The sequence below is a fragment of the Nothobranchius furzeri genome, chromosome 8 (assembly GCF_043380555.1).
Source record: "Nothobranchius furzeri strain GRZ-AD chromosome 8, NfurGRZ-RIMD1, whole genome shotgun sequence".
Classification (NCBI taxonomy): domain Eukaryota; kingdom Metazoa; phylum Chordata; class Actinopteri; order Cyprinodontiformes; family Nothobranchiidae; genus Nothobranchius; species Nothobranchius furzeri.
In genome coordinates this window covers 80962299-80980862 of record NC_091748.1, presented here as the reverse complement: position 1 = coordinate 80980862, position 18564 = coordinate 80962299, and the positions used below count along the sequence as shown (strand labels likewise).

Sequence of the window (18564 nt, the reverse complement as noted above, 5' to 3'; positions counted from 1 at the left end):
AGACTACACACTTGGGCTGGCATCTCAGGTTTGGCCCTAGACTGGTTTAGGTCTTACTTTTCTAACAGGTCCCTCAGGGTCATGCTGGATGACTATTCATCCCAGTCACTCTCCCTTCCCTGGGGGGTTCCGCAAGGTTCCATCCTCAGCCCGTTAGTTTTCTGCCTCTATATTCTGCCCTTGGGAGCCATTTTCAGACAGCATGCTGTTTCATACCATTTATACGCAGACGACTGTCAAATCTATTTTTCACTTAAACCCACTGACTCCACTAAACCTCTGATTGTCTTCACGATGTCAAGCAATGGCTGGCTGATAAATTCCTCCATCTAAATGACTCTAAAACAGAGGTACTCGTTTTTAGTCCCGACAATGTTTGAGCAACCCAGGAACCTGACCTCCACTATCTGCCTCCTAATGTTACTTCTGCTATTTCCGACAATGTTTGAGCAACCCAGGAACCTGACCTCCACTATCTGCCTCCTAATGTTACTTCTGCTATTTCCAACCTTGGAATAAAAATAGACCCGGTTCTGAAGATGGATGCTCAGGTCAATAGCAAAGTCAGGTCCTGTTTTTACCACCTCAGGAGAATTTCTAAATTAAAGCCCATCCTCAGTGTCCGTCTTCTACAATCTGTGACTCACGCCTTCATCACTTCTCGGCTCGATTATTTCAACTCCTGCTTGTACGGCAACAGTAAAGCTGCTCTGTCTAGACTTCAGCTTGTCCAGAATTCAGCAGCAAGGTTCCTGACTGGAGCTGACAGACGACAGCACATTCCACCTACTCTTAAATCACTCCACTGGTTGTCCGTTCAGTTCAGGATCAATTTCAAAATTCTGCTTCTTGCATTGAAATCTTTGAACAGTCAGGCACCTCCCTATCATTACTACCACCCTCCTCGTGCTCTTAGGTCTGAAGATCAGCTCCTCCTAACTGTCCGTAAGGCACGTTTGAAGACCCGCGGGGAAAGGGCTTTTTCTGTCTGTGCCCCAAAATTGTGGAACTCATTACCTCTTCAGGTTAGGCAAGCACCCTCTATTGCCGTTTTTAAATCACAGCTGAAAACCCGCTACTTCTCCCTGGCCTTCAATTCCAAAACCATAAAGCATTAACTCATCCTTAGTTTTTCCACCTTGTTTGTTTGATTTTTAAATTTGTGTTTTTATATTCTGGTTTCACTTGATCTATTGGGTTTAGTTTGTTGTTCTTTTAACTCTTTTATCTTTTTTTACTTCATATGATATATACGAATTTTTAGCTTGTATTTTTTATTGATTTATTTTATTTTTATGTGCAGCGCTTTGGTCGGTTGTAATGCCGTGTTAAAAGTGCTCTACAAATAAACTGGTATGGTATAGTATGGTATTCAAATTCCACGTTCAACAAGTTTGTAGGATTTCCTTTTTCCACCTTCGGAATATTGCTAAGATTAGAAGCATACTTTCCAGGAGTGATGCTGAAAAACTAGTTCATGCATTTATTACATCAAGACTGGATTACTGTAATCCATTACTCTCAGGAAGTCCACAGAATGTAGTTAAAAGTCTTCAGCTTGTCCAAAATGCTGCAGCTAGAGTTCTGATGAGAATTAAAAAGAGAGATCATATCTCTCCTGTCCTAGCTTCCCTACATTGGCTACCTGTTAAATTCAGAATAGATTTTAAGATCCTTCTTCTCACATATAAAGCTCTTAACAGGGCTGTGCAGAGACCTTTGAAGGGGCGGGTGCTCAAATTTAAAAAGGGGCACACAGAATAATATTTTCAAACACCATGACATAACCACAGTATACCCGGCTGAATAACAAATCATATTTATTAGAAATTCAAAATGGAAGCGAATCATTATATACATCCTTACCACATAAGGACAATGTAAAGCAAAAGTAACTTGTTTTGGTAAATGGTCTGTATTTATATAATGCCTTCTTAGGGTTCTACAACCCCCCAAGGCACATTACAACACAATCAGTCATTCACACACACACATTAACACACTGATGGTGATGAGCTATGATGTAGCCACAGCTGCTCTGGAGCACACTGACAGAGGCGAGGCTGCCGAGCACAGGCGCCACCAGTCCCTCCGACCACCACCAGCAGGCAAAGCAGGTTAAGTGTCTTGCCCAAGGACTCAACAGCATCAATCTCTGATTAAAGTCAGGATCAAACCTGCAACCTTCCGATTACCGGACAACCTGCTCCACCTCCTGATCTATTGCTGTCCTATTTTACCTGATGATGGGGCACAATGTAGCTGTTGCAGGGTTGCTCTTCTTGCTGCTGCTGGTGATGCTGGAGGGCAAGGCTGTGTTGATCTCAGACTGCAGGGAGTATAACGAGCAGAGGAGAAATGTTAGTCAATTACAAAATTAATGTAAGATAAATTAAAAAATGGCAAAAATTGGTGAAAACTCTTAGAACTGTAAGACAGAAATATCTGAGACAAAACCTGTGGTAGAAAATGGAAATCTAAACATTAGTGGATAATAGAGGAGTTCATGTCCGAGATAAGAATGTGACAGAAATATAAACAGAAAGAGTTGTGTGTGTGTGTGTGTGTGTGTGTGTGTGTGTGTGTGTGTGTGTGTGTGTGTGTGTGTGTGTGTGTGTGTGTGTGTGTGTGTGTCTTCAGTCTCCTCATGTGATCTATCACTCTCCACTTGCTGTCCATTTGAGAACAAGGCAAAATTAGCTATTGTATGAATGAATTATGTAGTTATTCACATTTAACAGGTCTTGCACCTAATCCATGATCCATGATGAGTTGTGTATATTATTGTTTCTACACTTGTTGCTGTGAGGCAACTTACCTGTACTCTTTTTTTATCCAGCTGGTGAGGGACCCACTGCCTTTAGCTGCCTCATGTAGCTCTTTCTGTCGCTGCTTCCGCCTCCTCTCCTTACGAGGCATGTCTGTACAATGATATATCATAATTAATTTACAAATATTTTTTCATGCATATAAAACTCATGCATACACATACTGGGACATTTAATTCATTTTCCAGAAAACTAACTGTATATAATTTGGCCACAAATTTGCTTCATGATGCTGATCCAGAATATTTGCATACTATTTTAATCATAGTGCTTTAGTAATTATAATAAAAATAAAGAATAAAACAATATGTTTATGCTTTCATTCAGTTTTACTATCTACTTTGTGCAAAACAGAGAACTGTACAGATAAAATAATTTTGCTGTGAAAACAGTAGTTTTTTTTTAAAATGTACATCTTTAAAACATAATGTTTTTAATACAATGCATTCAAAAAGAGAACAAATATAAAGTCCAACATTTTGAGAATATGCATAGTATTAGTGAACCCACCAGAAGGGCTGAGAAACCTTAAAATCTAAAACAAAAATATGTTCCCTAAAACGCTGGACAGAATTTACAGACAAGGACTGAATATTTAGTAACACAAAACTTGTGACGGATGTTACCTTTAGTATTTTTCTTATTTCCTTTCACAAAAGGTAGCTAAATTTAAAATTAGTTCAAGTTTTATCAGTCTGCGAACCAGGAAGTGATTTTGTAAACAGAAGCAGGGCTGTGTGAGACCCCAGTCACGTGACACGCAGCAGCAATAGGAATGCAACTTTGCGGTACCTAGTTAACAACAAAATTTTATTGGCAAATTCCCAATATTTAAGATTGAAAAAATATTTTCGTACAAGTACTTATGTACAGAATGTTTTTGGTTAATCCTAAAGCTACTGAGGTTCAGAATCGGTACCCAGCCACACACACACCTCGTGCCACAAAACAACTTAATATTGTACAAAATAATCTAATAACTTTGTATAGTAGTTTGCATCCTACTTACCGGTGTTATTCTGTTTCTCCCAATCAATATGTATGTCCTAAAAGCTCTGCACCGCTTGCTCAGCCATGAAGAAAACGTGAGTGCTTGCTGCTTGTTGTGACCGGCTGTGCGCTCTGGCCGGCGTGAGGAAGAGACGGAATGGTCACGTGACGGTATGGTCACGTGACTCACGCCAGCTATATAACATTATTAAACAGAAATTTTATTAATTATTATTTTTGTTATTCTTGAGGGGGCACAAACAGAAAATTCTTTAAAAAAATAAAAAAAAATAAAAAATAAAATAAATATAAAAAAAATCATTAAACCTCAAAAAGGGCACTTTGGGCAGATGGGACAAAAGGGGCAGGGTCTCAAGCACCCTCCGCCCACCCACCCCCACCCCCCCTCTGCACGTGCCTGGCTCTTAATAATCAAGCTCCATCATACATCAGTAATCTGATTGTTCCATATGTTCCTAACCGAGCACTTCGCTCTCAGACTGCAGGTCTACTGGTGGTTCCCAGAATATCTAAAATAGGATGGGAGGCAGATCTTTTAGTTACCAGGCTCTTCTCCTGTGGAACCAGCTCCCAGCTTTAGTCCGTGAGGCAGACACCTTGTCTACTTTTAAGAATAGGCTTAAAACATTTTTATTTGATAGGGGCTATAGTTAAAATCTGATAATAGCCTAAATCTGGACAAGTGGGGGAGTACAGGGAGGTGGAGTGTACAGTCGGTAAAGACGACTCTCCCTTGCCCTGACTCCAACATGCCTCCATCTAAAAGGCTAGGTTATCCAGAGTTTTCTCTGTACTTATAATAATAATAATAATAATAATAGTAATAGTAATAGTAATAATAATAATCTAACTAATATAGCGCTTGTTTAGGACACTCAAAGACGCTTTCATGCACTCTCACATTCACACACTGCTAGTGATGGTAAGCTACTTTGTAGCTACAGCCGCCCTGGGGAGGTCTGACAGAGGCGAGGCTGCCATTTGGCACCGTCGGCCCCTCTGACCACCACTAACACAGGCAAGTTGGGTGAAGTGTCTTGCCCAAGGACACAACAGCAGGATACCCCTGGCGGGAGCTGGAATCGAGCCCTTGACCCTCCGTTCATGAGGCAACCCGCTCTACCACCTGAGCTGCTGCTGCTATAGGCTTAGACTGCTGGAGGATACACTGACCACTCTCCACACTCTACTGCTTTCTTCTACTATCTGCTCTTTAACTGTATTATTTCCTGCTATTTCAGCTGTTAACTTTATTTTCTCTGTAAGTGTTTTTCTCCCCAGAAGAAGCTGCAATGATGTTCTGCTGAGCTGTGGTGGCCTCATGGAGGGGGCCATCGGCTTGAACACTACTGTTAACCACTTAAACATTCTCCCTTTTATGATAACATATTTCATTCTTTGACACTGAATGTGCTGCTACTTGTAACGTACAAAAGTATTTTAATCAAAAGGACCAGAAATCAACTTTTAATTTGCAGACACAAACACCCCATCTGTCTGGCCTCCAAACAAGAAGTACCGTACAAGGCCTTGTCACAGGATATAGGAGACATAATAATCCTAGCTACCTTATCTTAACTGGAACAAAAGTCATGCAGGAGATGAGATCTTCCATGAATCATAAATGGCTTTTTAAAACTTGATAATTGCATAAGTGTTAAATAATCATCTCTTGTTAATTCCCAAAGTGTTTGAATAATGTGTGGAGAGGCTGGTGTTGGTGTGTGTGTGTGTGTGTGTGTGTGTGTGTGTGTGTGTGTGTGTTCTGTCTTCTCCATCCCCAGTGAGTCGTGGAGGATGGCTGCTTATACTGAGCCAGGATCCTCTGGAGGTTTCTTCCTGTTAAAAGGGAGTTTTCCTCTCCACTATCGCTGCATGCTTGCTTAGTATGAGGATTGCTGTAAAGACTCTGACACTAGTCAGTGACTCGATGCGACCTGCTGGGTTTCTTATATAGGAAACTTGTTACTGATTGGCTTAATGACCTTAACTGTACTGGAATGTTTACTGTATGAAGGTCCTTGAGACGACTGTTGTAAATGAACTGAATTGTAATAAATTAAATATTTTCCCCAGTTTCAGTTCTGGTTCCAGAACATGTTACTAACCTCTTGATATACTCCTGTCTCCTCCTTTCTCTTTATCTTATTGTGTCTTCTCATGTCTCTGGTATATCTCAGGTCATAGAGTCTACTCGAGTAGTCAGACACAAAAACCAGCGAGCTTTGCGGTGGGAAGCTGGATTGTTTGCCAACGAGGACAACTAGTGAGACAAGTAGAACCAGATGCAGATCTGAAAGTGAGCTGGCAGCAACAGGACAACTGTTTTCATCTGCTGAGACACAGCTGGTTTCACAGCAACATACCTGAGTATTACAGGATGCTCCTGATTGGTCCTTTTAGATGGGCTGCTTATCGATTTCAGTCTTCAGCCTGAAACCCAATTTATACTTCTCCGTCAGCTCCACGAGGGAGAGACACGCAACCACGGATGGAGACATTTTGCAGCAGACTGAAAAGTATAAATTAGGCTTGAGGCTTTAGTGAGTGATGCAGCAATTTTCTGAGTCAGACTTTTATTTTGAAAAAAAACCCAGGAATTTTCTTACAACTTGTAATTGATGAGTTTAATTTAAATGAAATAATAAAAAATCTGTTTTGGTGTGAGTTTCTGTTTCTGTTTATTTGAAATAAAACAGAATTTGGTTGTTTAACAAGTTCAGAACAGAGTCAGGACTTCATTTGTTATGGGTCAGGCATCAACCTTGAATAACGGTGTGTACATCCACTTCATGACGGTGTTTCTAAAGCATCCCTGGACTTCGGTGTGTCACTGGAACGTAGAAACAGAGGAGACACTCGAAATAACTAAGGCAAGGCTACTTTATTTCTAGAGCACATTTCAAACACAGAGGCAATTCAACGTGCTTTACAATTACCAGGACATGATATGAAAACACATAAAAACACAAAATACACACAAATGGAATTATGTTTATGTATTTAGCAGTTGCTTTTGTCCAAAGCGACTTACAAGTGATAATTACAGTTTAGAGCTAAAGGAGAAGACAAAGTTACAACGCAGATTACAGTGGAGATGACGCAGCATGAGAAACAATTCATTTAAAGTCTAATGAGTACATTAGGTTTTTAGTTTTCTTTTAAACAACACTAGGGTTGGGGCATGAGGTCATGGGCAAGCTGATTCCATATGTGAGCAGCATAGTAACTAAATGCTGGCTCTCCCTGCATATCCTTAGTGGTGGAGACGCAAACAGGCCAACAAGAGGAATGAAACAGGGAGTTTATGGCACATTTACTTTAAGGTTAGGGATATTGCATCTACATTAGTGGTGTTTGTGCAGAGCAGACTGGGATTTTTTTGGCCCTGCATCTCTGCAGTCTGTCTGAGCTGAGCCGACCATAAGCACCCACCTATGGACTGATTGGTCAGCTGAAACCTACCTACTAGTGGGAGCTTCTGATATGCATGGGTAGAATCAGCCAGTGGTGGCTCCCTGCATGGGTGATTCACCAGCAATCAACATGCAGAGGGGTAAACTTCTTCTCTGACTGCAGCTTAGACCAGTTGGGCCTGCAGGGGCAGTGCTAGAACTGACCGTCTGCCGTAAGCAAAAATACCAAACAGTAGCACAAGGGGGCAGATCCTAACAGGGATCCACAAATGGAAGAAGAAAAAGACGGCGATCTTTTATATAGTGCCTCTCTGTGACCGTTTACCAGGGGTAACCTGGCTGCCTATTACTGCTTAATGACTTCCTGATACACACACAAGCTTCATTTAGTGCTCCATGTATTCAACCTGACTGAGCTGTCAGCCTCATCTCTTGTTACGTCTCTGAGGGAGAGCCCACCCATCCTGTGGAGAAAACTTATTTCGGCCTTTTTATCTGCAATCTTGTTATTTCAGTCACTACCCAGACCTCATGACCATAGGTGAGGGTGGAAACGTAGATTGACCAGTATATCGAGAGTTTCGTCTTCTGGCTTAGTCTCTATTCACTACAACAGATCGGTACAACTTCGACATCACTGCAGATGCACCACCAATCCGCTTGTTCATCTCATGCTCCAGCTTTTCCTCACTCATAAAGGAGACCCTGAGGTACTTAAACTCCTCCACTTGAGGCAGGACCTCATCCCTGACCCGAAGAAGCCTTCTACCCTTTTCCGATTCAAGACCATGTTCTTGGATTTAGGGGAGATGATTCTCATCCCAGCTGCTTCACGCTCCAGTGAGAGCCGGAGATCACGTTCTGATGAAGCTAGCAAGACAACAGCACCTGCAAAAAGCAAAGACCTGATCCTCAGGCCACCAAAACAGATGCCCTCAACACCTTGGCTGCACCTAGATATCCTGTCCATAAAAGTTGTGAACAGAATCTGTGACAAAGGACAGCCTTGGCAGAGTTTAGATCTCACCAGGAATTAGTCCAACCTACTGCCGACAATGCGGGCCAAGCTCTGACACCAGTCATACAGGCAGGGCCACCTTCTCCATCTGACAGGCCCAAGGGCAAAGAGGCTCAGTTGGCTCCCTACGGGGGAAAACAGGTGTGCTCATCAGCGAGAAGTTGAGAGGCTGGTGGTCTGGTGTAGTCAGAACAATCTTGAACTTAACACCCTTAAGACTGTGGAGATGGTCCTGGATTTTAGGAAGCTTCCCACAGTGCTGCCCCCCCCCTCACATTATCCAACAGCCCAGTGTCAGTGGTGGACTCATTCAAGTTCTTGGGAACTATCATTTCCAGGGATCTGAAGTGGGAAACAAACATCAACTCCATCGTCAAAAAGGCTCAGCAGAGGATGTATTTCTTACGGCAACTAAGGAAGTACGGCCTACCACAAGAGCTGCTGATCATCTTCTACACTGCTGCAGTCGAATCCATACTTTGCTCATCCATCACTGTCTGGTTTGGGTCAGCCACAAAAATGGACAAATGCAGACTACAGCGTGTTATTACAACAGCAGGAAAAATCATTGGTGCCCAACTGCCCTCTGTCCAGGAACTGTACATCAGCAGGAGCAGGAGAAAGGCAGTGAATATTGTCCAAGATGCCACACATCCTGCATCTACTCTCTTCCATCTCCTCCCATCTGGCAGACGCGATAGATCGCTGTACACAAAAACCACCAGACACAAGAACAGTTTCTTTCCTTCAGCCATTTCTCTCCTGAATCTGTAGATTATTTTACCTTCCTTTTACTATAGTTTTTAATACTTATTCAGTATGCTTATGGATATGTGTGTGTGTGTGTGTGTGTGTGTATATGTATATATGTGTGTGTGTAAATGAACATGTGTGTGGGTATACATGTTCTTATGAGTTTTTAGGTATTTTTATTCTCATTTATTGCGGTTGTTGTATGTTTTAGAGAGCGAACATCTACCGAAGACAAATTCCTTGTAAATGTACTTTTACTTGGCCAATAAATCTGAAATCTGAATCTGAAATTGGTGGAGCAGGTTAACTGTTTTTGTCAGGTGACTGAATTGTGCTTTTGTCAGTCATTGTTCATCTCTTTCTTTTACTGTCCCTGGAACCCTTATTCATGCATCCATCACATCACAAATCCACTAATACAATAGTATCTTATGTAGTATCCCATCCAAAACCCTCACCAAACTTCAACACATCCAGAATTCTGCTTCCCATCTCCTAAACCACACCTGCTGGACAAGGAGCTGAAGGTTTGGTTCACTAAAATTGACAAGTCAGGCCTGCCAGGCAGGTTCAAACCATGGACTTACCAACACTACATTGTCCCACATGTTCTGAGGCTCCTGCTTGTTTACTCAATCCCAGTGTAAACAGTGAGGTGCCTGGAGAGGAAAATCAATTGATTTCTCCATAAATGGCTGGGTGTCCCCTGCAGTATTTGCAGTGCAGCCCTGTACTGAAGAAGCAACACCTTACAACTTCCATTCAGTGGCCTAACTGAAGAATTTATGGTAGCATGCACAAGAGAAGTCCTCCAGTACATGGACTCCCAGGACCAGAACGTGTCAGCAGCTGGCATTGATATGAGAACAGGAAGGAAGTGGAAAGCAGAGAGAGCAGTGGACGTGGCAGAGTCTTGCCTCAGGCAGAAGGAACTGGTGGGAACATTGGCCATCGGGAGAGCTGGTTTGGGCTATTACCCAAAGACCCGACTAGGCAACACCCGAGAGAAGGAGAGAAATCAGCAGATGCAAGATAAGGTTCGAGAAGGTGTCTACAGAGTCTACAGAGAAGAAGTAACAACATGTTTCTTATGTCATAATGGTAAAAGTATTCAAAGCATTTATTAAAACAACTCCCATCAGTTATCTTGGTAGTTATACTTGCAGAGTTCACCACTGGCCACCAGGGTGTGCTGTGATCAAACCTCGGCGGAAAAAGGTGTCCTCAGGGATGTGCCTGAAATCACGTACATGCGACTATCCCTCACTGTACATACTGCTGCTTCTCATTTGTATTGCTGCTACTCAACCATCACACTGCTGTCCATCCATGCTATTGTTCAACTTGTATCTGTAAGTCTTCACATGCTTGTTAAGCTAATGTAATGGTCACATTGTCAGTATGCATGCTAAGCCGCATTGCGTTTGTTTACGTATTTTATCACATTGCCTTGCTTTAGCCTTTAGCCCATGCTGATGCTTCATGCTGCCGTTAGCTTATGCTCACTCAGCTTTGTATGTCGCCGCAGGGCTCCTTCATCTTTGTCAATACACATCGAGGAGTGTATTTCTTCATGAAGGAGCCATGGTAGTCGTCAGATGCTCCGTTCCAGCCTGCATGTTCGCCACCAACGACGTGTCTGAGGCACTCGCCGTGATGCTGCTGGCAAACCATGGCCTCGCCCATCAGAGCCGGACTGGCCCCGGGCCTGCCTGGCCCTGCGCTGGATCGACCAAGAGTAAATGTCGGCATGTCCATTGAGGAATGGAAAGTTTTCACCCACCGCTGGAACCTCTTCCATGCTGGCTCGGGCATAGGTGATACCCAGGCCCCCTTCCGGCTGTTTCAGTGTGCCGGTCTGGAACTTGGGGACAGTTTGCTGAAGGCTAACCCGGGTGCTGCAACTGGACCGGTTGAGACTCTGCTGGCTGCCATGTGCTCTTTGGCAGTGACACCGGTTGCCACATGTGTTCTGAGGACTGATCTGCTTCAACTACGCCAGGAGCGTGACAAGCCCTTTCGTTCTCTTGGCGCCAGGGTGAGTGTCTTCGTCTTCGTCTTCCTCCGCTTATCCGGGTCCGGGTCGCAGGGGCAGCATACCAATTAGGGAGCTCCAGGCCGTCCTCTCCCCGGCCTTGTCCACCAGCTCCTCCGGCAGGACCCCAAGGCGTTCCCGGACCAGATTGGAGATGTAACCTCTCCAACGTGTCCTGGGTCGACCCGGGGGCCTTCTGCCGGCAGGACATGCCCGAAACACCTCCCCGGGGAGGCGTCCAGGAGGCATCCTGACCAGATGCCCAAACCACCTCAACTGGCTCCTTTCGATCCGGAGGAGCAGCGGTTCTACTCCGAGTCCCTCCCGAATGTCCGAGCTCCTCACCCTATCTCTAAGGCTGAGCCCGGCCACCCTACGGAGGAAACTCATTTCGGCCGCTTGTATCCGCGATCTCGTTCTTTCGGTCATTACCCAAAGCTCATGACCATAGGTGAGGATTGGGACGTAGATCGACCGGTAAATCGAGAGCCTGGCTTTCTGGCTCAGCTCCCTCTTCCCCACGACAGATCGGCTCAGCGTCCGCATCACTGCAGACGCCGAACCAATCCGCCTGTCGATCTCCCGATCCCTCCTACCCTCACTCGTGAACAAGACCCCGAGATACTTAAACTCCTCCACTTGAGGTAGGACCTCTCCCCCGACCCGGAGGTGGCAAGCCACCCTTTTCCGGTCGAGAACCATGGTCTCAGATTTGGAGGTGCTGATCCTCATCCCAGCCGCTTCACATTCGGCCGCGAACCTACCCAGCAAGAGCTGAAGGTCAGAGCTGGATGAAGCTAGGAGGACCACATCATCCGCAAAAAGCAGAGACGAGATTCTCCTGCCACCAAACTCGACACACTCCACACCACGGCTGCGTCTAGAAATTCTGTCCATAAAAGTGATGAACAGAACCGGTGACAAAGGGCAGCCCTGGCGGAGTCCAACCCTCACTGGGAACAGGTCCGACTTACTACCGGCTATGCGGACCAAACTCACGCTCCTCTGGTAAAGGGACTGAATGGCCCTTAACAGAAAACCACCCACCCCATACTCCTGGAGCGTCCCCCACAGGGTGCCCCTGGGGACACGGTCATAAGCCTTCTCCAAATCCATAAAACACATGTGGATTGGTTGGGCAAACTCCCATGCCCCCTCCATCACCCTTGCAAGGGTATAGAGCTGGTCCACAGTTCCACGGCCAGGACGAAAACCACATTGCTCCTCCTCTATCTGAGATTCAACTATCGATCGGACCCTCCTCTCCAGTACCTTGGAGTAGACCTTTCCAGGGAGGCTGAGGAGTGTGATCCCCCTATAGTTGGAACACACCCTCAGGTCACCCTTCTTAAAGATGGGGACCACCACCCCGGTCTGCCACTCCCTAGGAACTGCCCCCGATGACCACGCAATGTTGTAGAGACGTGTCAACCATGACAGCCCTACAACATCCATAGCCTTGAGATACCCAGGACGAACCTCATCCGCCCCCGGGGCTCCGCCGCTGTGTAGTTGTTTGACTACCTCAGCAACTTCTGCCCCCGAGATCGGACAGTCCATCCCCAGGCCTCCCAGCTCTGGTTCCTCCTCGGAATGCGCATTGGTGGGATTGAGGAGCTCCTCAAAGTATTCCTTCCACCGTCCGACTATAGCCTCAGTTGACGTCAGCAGCTCCCCATCCCCACTGTAAACAGTGTGAGCGAGTTGCTGCCTTCCTCTCCTGAGGCGCCGGACAGTTTGCCAGAACCTCTTTGGAGCCGATCGATAGTCTTTCTCCATGGCCTCACCAAACTCCTCCCACGCCCGAGATTTTGCCTCGGCAACTGCCACTGCTGCACCCCGCTTGGCTATCCGGTACCTGTCTGCTGCCTCCGGAGACCCACAGACCAGCCACGCCCTGTAGGCCTCCTTCTTCAGCCTGACGGCTCCCCGAACCTCTGGTGTCCACCAGCGGGTACGGGGTACCAGGGTGAGTGGTCAGGCAGAAACCAGCGCCTACAACGCTGTGTGCGGATGCGGGCAGTCAGTTGACTATTTTGATCATATTATTTGTTATGTACTGATTAATGGGATTAATGACTCTGACATGCATGAGTAGTTTGCTTCCGGTCGGCGACAAGATGGCGCCTGTGCTTGGCTTAGCCGCAGTCACCGGCCACTTTTTCAAACTTTTCTCCACTAACCTCCTCTTTTCCACCTTGCTCCAATCTGCGATCCTCTTCAGTAGTGTCCCTGCTACCATCTCCTATGATCGCCAGACTCTTCTGTCCTTCCGTTCGTTCACGATCGCCCACGATGCACCGAGGACGTACCATCCTGTTTGTTTACGTGAGTGGTGCACCGGCCCGGAGCCAAACAACGATTCCAACCAGGGCGCATCCAGCGATGTTTATCCTGTCCAGGGAAAATGTCAGAGGAAAAGAGGTAAACGAGCAGGAATCCAGGTGAGAATAAGACTTCTCTTAAAGCGTGGTTTATCTGGTAAACATCGGCGCGATCTTCTAGCTTCTTGTCCTTTGTTTGGTGACCTGAGCGCCACTTCCGCATTCCCGCCAGGCCGCGTTGGGGCGCGGTTTCTCCGTCCAAGTTTTTTAAGGTCGGTTTATCCTCATTCCTCAGTGGTTTCTCCTCCTGTTCCCTCCATAAGTGTTTTTTATAAACACAGTGGATCTAACCCTGCCAATTTACATCCACTAACTCCAGCTGTCTCTGTAGTTTCTGATTCCTCCTCCTCACTCAGCATGGCTCTATTAAACACCCGCTCTGTTAACAATAAGACCTTCCTGCTCAATGATCTAATTCTCTCTAAAAACCTGGATTTTCTGCTTCTGACTGAAGTTTGGCAGCAAACATCTGATTATTCTGCTCTGATTGAACTCTGCCCGAGTGGTTACTCTTTTCTTAGCCAGCCTTGGGGTTCTGGTCATGGTGGAGGCCTAGCTGTTGTTTTCAGAGACCATCTTCCATGTAGCTCTACAACCTCTGGTCACTGCTTCCTTTGAACCGCAGCTGATTAAAGTCGGGCGTAAGAACCCGTTCTACTGTGCTGTGGTCTATCGTCCACCTGGTCCAAGCAGTTCTTTCCTTCAGGAGTTTAGTGACTTTCTATCCTCCACTGTGAAGCTGTCCAGACTGGTGATTGTTGGTGACTTTAACATCCACGTTGATGATCCCTCCAATCTCTTTGCCATGAATTTCTCCAGCCTTATGGACTCCTTCGGCTTTACCCAGCATGTTTCTGGCCCCACACACACCAGGGGGCACACTCTAGACCTTGTTTTACCCTGAGTCTAAATGCTGACAGTGTTTGTCCTGAGGACATTTATATTTCAGATCACCATTGCATTTTCTTTAACTTGTCAGTTTCTGCGTTCCCACCTCCTGCTCGCCGTATGGTTAGTTCTCGTTTTCTTAATGAGAGCACAGCTAGCAATTTTTCTGCTGCTTTTGATCCACCCTGTTCTTCTGATAACGACCCAGATTCCTTAACTTCTCAGTTTAACGAGCACTGCCTCTCCATTCTGGACAACATCTGTCCTGTCAGAACCAGATCAGGTCCTGCAGTGAACCCTACTCCCTGGTTCAATGACAGCCTTCGCAGCCTGAAACGCCAATGCAGAAGAATTGAGCGTTTGTGGAAGAAAACCCATCTCCACGTCCATCTGCTGCACCTAAAGGATCTTCTGACATCCTTTAACTCTGCAGTCAGAGACGCTAGGGTTTCCTGTTTCTCCAACCTGGTGTCCCAGAGCAAAGGGAACCCCAAGGTGCTGTTTAGCACCATCAGCAGCATCGTCTCTCCTGCCACTCCTACAGCCTCCATCCACTCTGTTGCAGACTGTGAGAACTTTCTGTCTTTCTTTGTGGACAAAGTCAATAAGGTTAGATCTAGCATCTCTCCTTCAGCCTTATCGCCGCCTCTCCCGACTCCAACCAGGCCCATCATCCTAGATAGCTTTGCTCCTGTTTCTTTGCCTGAGTTAACCAAACTAGTTAACTCTATGAAGACCTCTGCATGCCCCCTCCACATCTTACCCTCATCTTTGTTTAAAAGTGCTTTTCAGTCCATCGGTCCCAGCATTGCTCTCTATAATTAATGCTTCTCTGGTTTCTGGTCAGGTCCCTGCTTACTTTAAGAACGCTGTAATCCACCTGCTTCTTAAAAAACCGAGTCTCGACCCCTCTCTCCATAGCAGCTTCAGACCCATCTCTAAACTTCCGTTCATCTCCAAGATCTTGGAAAAGGTTGTGGCTAAACAACTCACAGCTGCTCTTGATGAACATAACATCTATGATAGCTTCCAGACAGGTTTTCGTAGAGCTCATTCTACTGAAACAGCTCTTCTTAGGGTCTCTAATGACCTTCTGAATCACAGTGATGCAGGGGACTGTTCTGTTCTGGTCCTGCTGGACCTGACTGCAGCCTTTGACACTGTTGACCATCACCTGCTACTGGAGAGGCTGAGAGACTGGGTAGGCCTATCAGGATCTGCTCTGGAGTGGTTCTCCTCTTATCTCTCTGAGCGCTCCTTTTCTGTGGCCGTCTCCAAGTTTAGGTCGTCCATCACCTCTCTTACCCATGGTGTCCCACAAGGTTCTGTGCTGGGGCCTCTGCTCTTCCTCCTCTATCTGCTTCCTCTTCAGCAAATCCTGAGCTCCCTCAAAGGAATCTCCTACCATCTTTATGCAGATTACATCCAACTGTACATCTCCTTTAAGCCCCATGAGATGTCTAAGCTGCAGCTGTTACACACCTGCTTAGACTCTATCAGAACCTGGATGGTGGGAGCTTTCTTCAGCTGAATGAAGATAAGACTGAGATCCTCATCTGTGCCCCAGACAAGCTGGTTCCCAAAGTCAGAGACTCTCTTGGTCAGCTTGCTTTCCACACCAAACCCTCTGTCAGGAATCTTGGCGTGACCTTTGACCCCGCTCTCACCCTGGATTCTCATGTCAGTTCTCTTGTTGGCTCTTCCTTCTTCCATCTCAGGAACATTGCTAAGCTGAGTCCCATTCTGTCCCGCTCTGAACTTGAGACAGTTCTCCACACCTTCATCTCCTCACGCTTAGACTACTGTAACTCTCTTTTCACGTGTCTGAGCAGAACCTCCCTGAACCGTCTACAGGTGGTTCAGAACACCTGTGCTCGGCTTCTGACCAAGTCCTCCAAACACACCCACATCACCCCGCTTCTCCTCCAGCTTCACTGGCTGCCAGTCAACTTCAGGATTCATTCCAAGATCCTGGTTCTGGTCTATAGGGCCTTACATGGACAAGCACCATCTTACATTGGTGATCTTCTTAGTCCCTACACCCCCAGCAGGTCCCTGAGGTCCAGTGACCAAAGCCTACTGGTTGTGCAGCACCAGGCTAAAGACCAAAGGTGACAGATCATTTGCTGCTGTGGCCCCCAGACTCTGGACCTCTCTCCCCCTGAGCCTGAGATCAGTGGACTCAGTGGTCTCCTTTAAAAAGCAGCTGAAGACTCACTTGTTCAAGCTGGCTTTTGTATGACCTTCTTCACCTCTCTCTCTTTATTCTGCTCTCCCCACCTATTCCACCTTCCTCAGGATCCACTGATTTCCCTCTTTCCTGTTCACTCTCTCTCTCTCTTAACATTTTTTCTTTTAAATCCCAATTGCCTATTTTTGCTCATTTTAAATATATTTTTAAACACTTTCTAAATGATTTTTTATATTTTGACATTTTTTTTTTGTTTTTGTGAAGCGCCTCGTGATTTTTATCTTGAGAGGCGCTATAGAAATGATATTTTCTTCTTCTTCTTCATGTTGGGGACTCATGATGTTCTGTGTAAATCTGTGAATAATATTATAGCACTGGTGGAGAACAGAGAAATGGCTCGCAACACCCTCCCCTCCTCCAGCCTGTCAGCTATGTCCTCGTTTAGACGCAGACAAGCTATGCCACCATCAGGGCCTGCTCCCTTTCTGGCCCCACTAGACAGGTCTGCTAGGGCTACATGCCCTGATTGTAAAGTGTCTTTCTGTGTTTTTTCTGAAGGATCTCGGAGTTGGAACACCAAGCCTCATCGAATGCGTGCCGACTGCTTCCGGGCCCGGAAGAGACTGGCATGGCACCAGCCACACACGGACAGACAACAGGCTGCGGTGGGCCATGACGTGATATCACAGGTCTCATCCGTCACGTCGGGTGTCTGCTCTAATGGGTGCCGCAGAGACAAGCACTGACCCTGCACCTTGGGACGCTTAGCTGCGGTGATGGGCCCACGCAGATCAGGCTCGGCCATCACATCTTCTCCAAGGGCGAATGGTGGTGCACAAAGCTCAGGGACCACCCCCGAGTGCCCATCTCCATCAAGGTTGATGATAAGGTGAGGTTCACTAGTGGGGCCGGTGCCAGATGTCCGGTTGCAGAGGCCACCATCGCCGCCATTGCAGACACGGGGGCTCAGTCGAACCTGTGGTCCCTGGAGGAGTTCCTGGCGTGCGGTTTCTTACGCAGCGCCCTCCACCCGGTGGTCCTAAGCCTATCAGCGATGAACAGCTCCCTCATTGACATTGAGGGCGCCTTCTTTGCCAAACTATCCACTGCAGCCCCTGGCGGTGAGGTGGTGTCCTGCCGTCCAATGATATATGTTAGCAGGTCAGTTCACACAATGTACCTCTCGGACTCCCTGCTCAGCCTCGGCCTGCTGCCTAGTGGGTTTCCATCCTGCATGGGTGAGGGCAACTCTGCAGTGGGCCGTGACCTTGAAGCCGCCAGCCGTTACGGTGGGCTCACCAAAGCCACATGCCCAAGGGAAGTCTGTGACGGAGGCATGGCTTCCCATCAGGCGGCTTGTTGCTCATGTCCTCAATGCAGCGCCCCGCCTTCGCGCCCCGCGGAGCTGCTGTTTTCGTGCTCCCCAGAGAATAATCACCGGATGAAGGCGTGGCTGATTGACAGGTACGCATTTTCAACGTTCAACACTTGCCCCCATCGGCCGCTACCATGCATTGAAGGTCCACCCATAGAGATACACGTTGACCCAGTGGCAACGCCAAAGACATGCCAGACTGCGGCGGCCTTGCCTCTGCATTGGCAACAGAGAGTGCATGATGACCTACTGTCCCTGGGCGTCATCGAACTTGTCCTGTATGGCGAATCAGTGATCTTGTGCCACCGGATGGTGGTCACCCGGAAGCACGACGGAACCCCCCGTAGGACCGTCGATATCTCACCTCTTAAGTTCTGCAAGCGTGAGACTTTCGCCACCGAGCCCCCATTTCACCTGGCACGCCGGATCCCAAAAGGGACCTGGAAGACTGTCACTGACCCCTGGAATGGGTATCACAGCGTGCCCCTGCGCGAGTCAGACCGTCATCTCCCTACCTTAATCTCTCCTTTCAGCCGCTGGCGTTACACCAGAGCCCACAGGGCTTTCTCTCGTCTGGCGATGGCTACAATCGCCGCTTTGATGTGATTGTCTCCAACTTCAAGCGGAAGTAAAGGTGCGTGGATGGCACCATTGTCAAGTGCTTC

General features: G+C 46.9%; 2 protein-coding genes across 5 annotated transcripts in view; one reads left to right on the top strand and one right to left on the bottom strand.

Annotated features, from left to right (window-relative positions):
• misp (mitotic spindle positioning) overlaps positions 1–10749 on the top strand; it is a 57348-nt gene extending 46599 nt beyond the window's left edge. For 2 of the 4 annotated variants that reach the window (XM_070554399.1, XM_054734935.2), the window contains one exon: positions 6020–6506. In XM_070554399.1, coding sequence (XP_070410500.1) covers positions 6020–6276 — 257 coding nt within the window. In that variant the 3' untranslated portion in view covers positions 6277–6506. Of the gene's footprint in view, positions 1–6019; positions 6507–10554 lie in introns of those variants that run through there. The other 2 variants (XR_008560002.2, XM_054734936.2) reach the window with 2 other exon arrangements.
• LOC139071602 (spectrin alpha chain, non-erythrocytic 1-like) overlaps positions 1–18564 on the bottom strand; it is a 337529-nt gene that overhangs the window by 249278 nt on the left and 69687 nt on the right. The window lies entirely within an intron of this gene.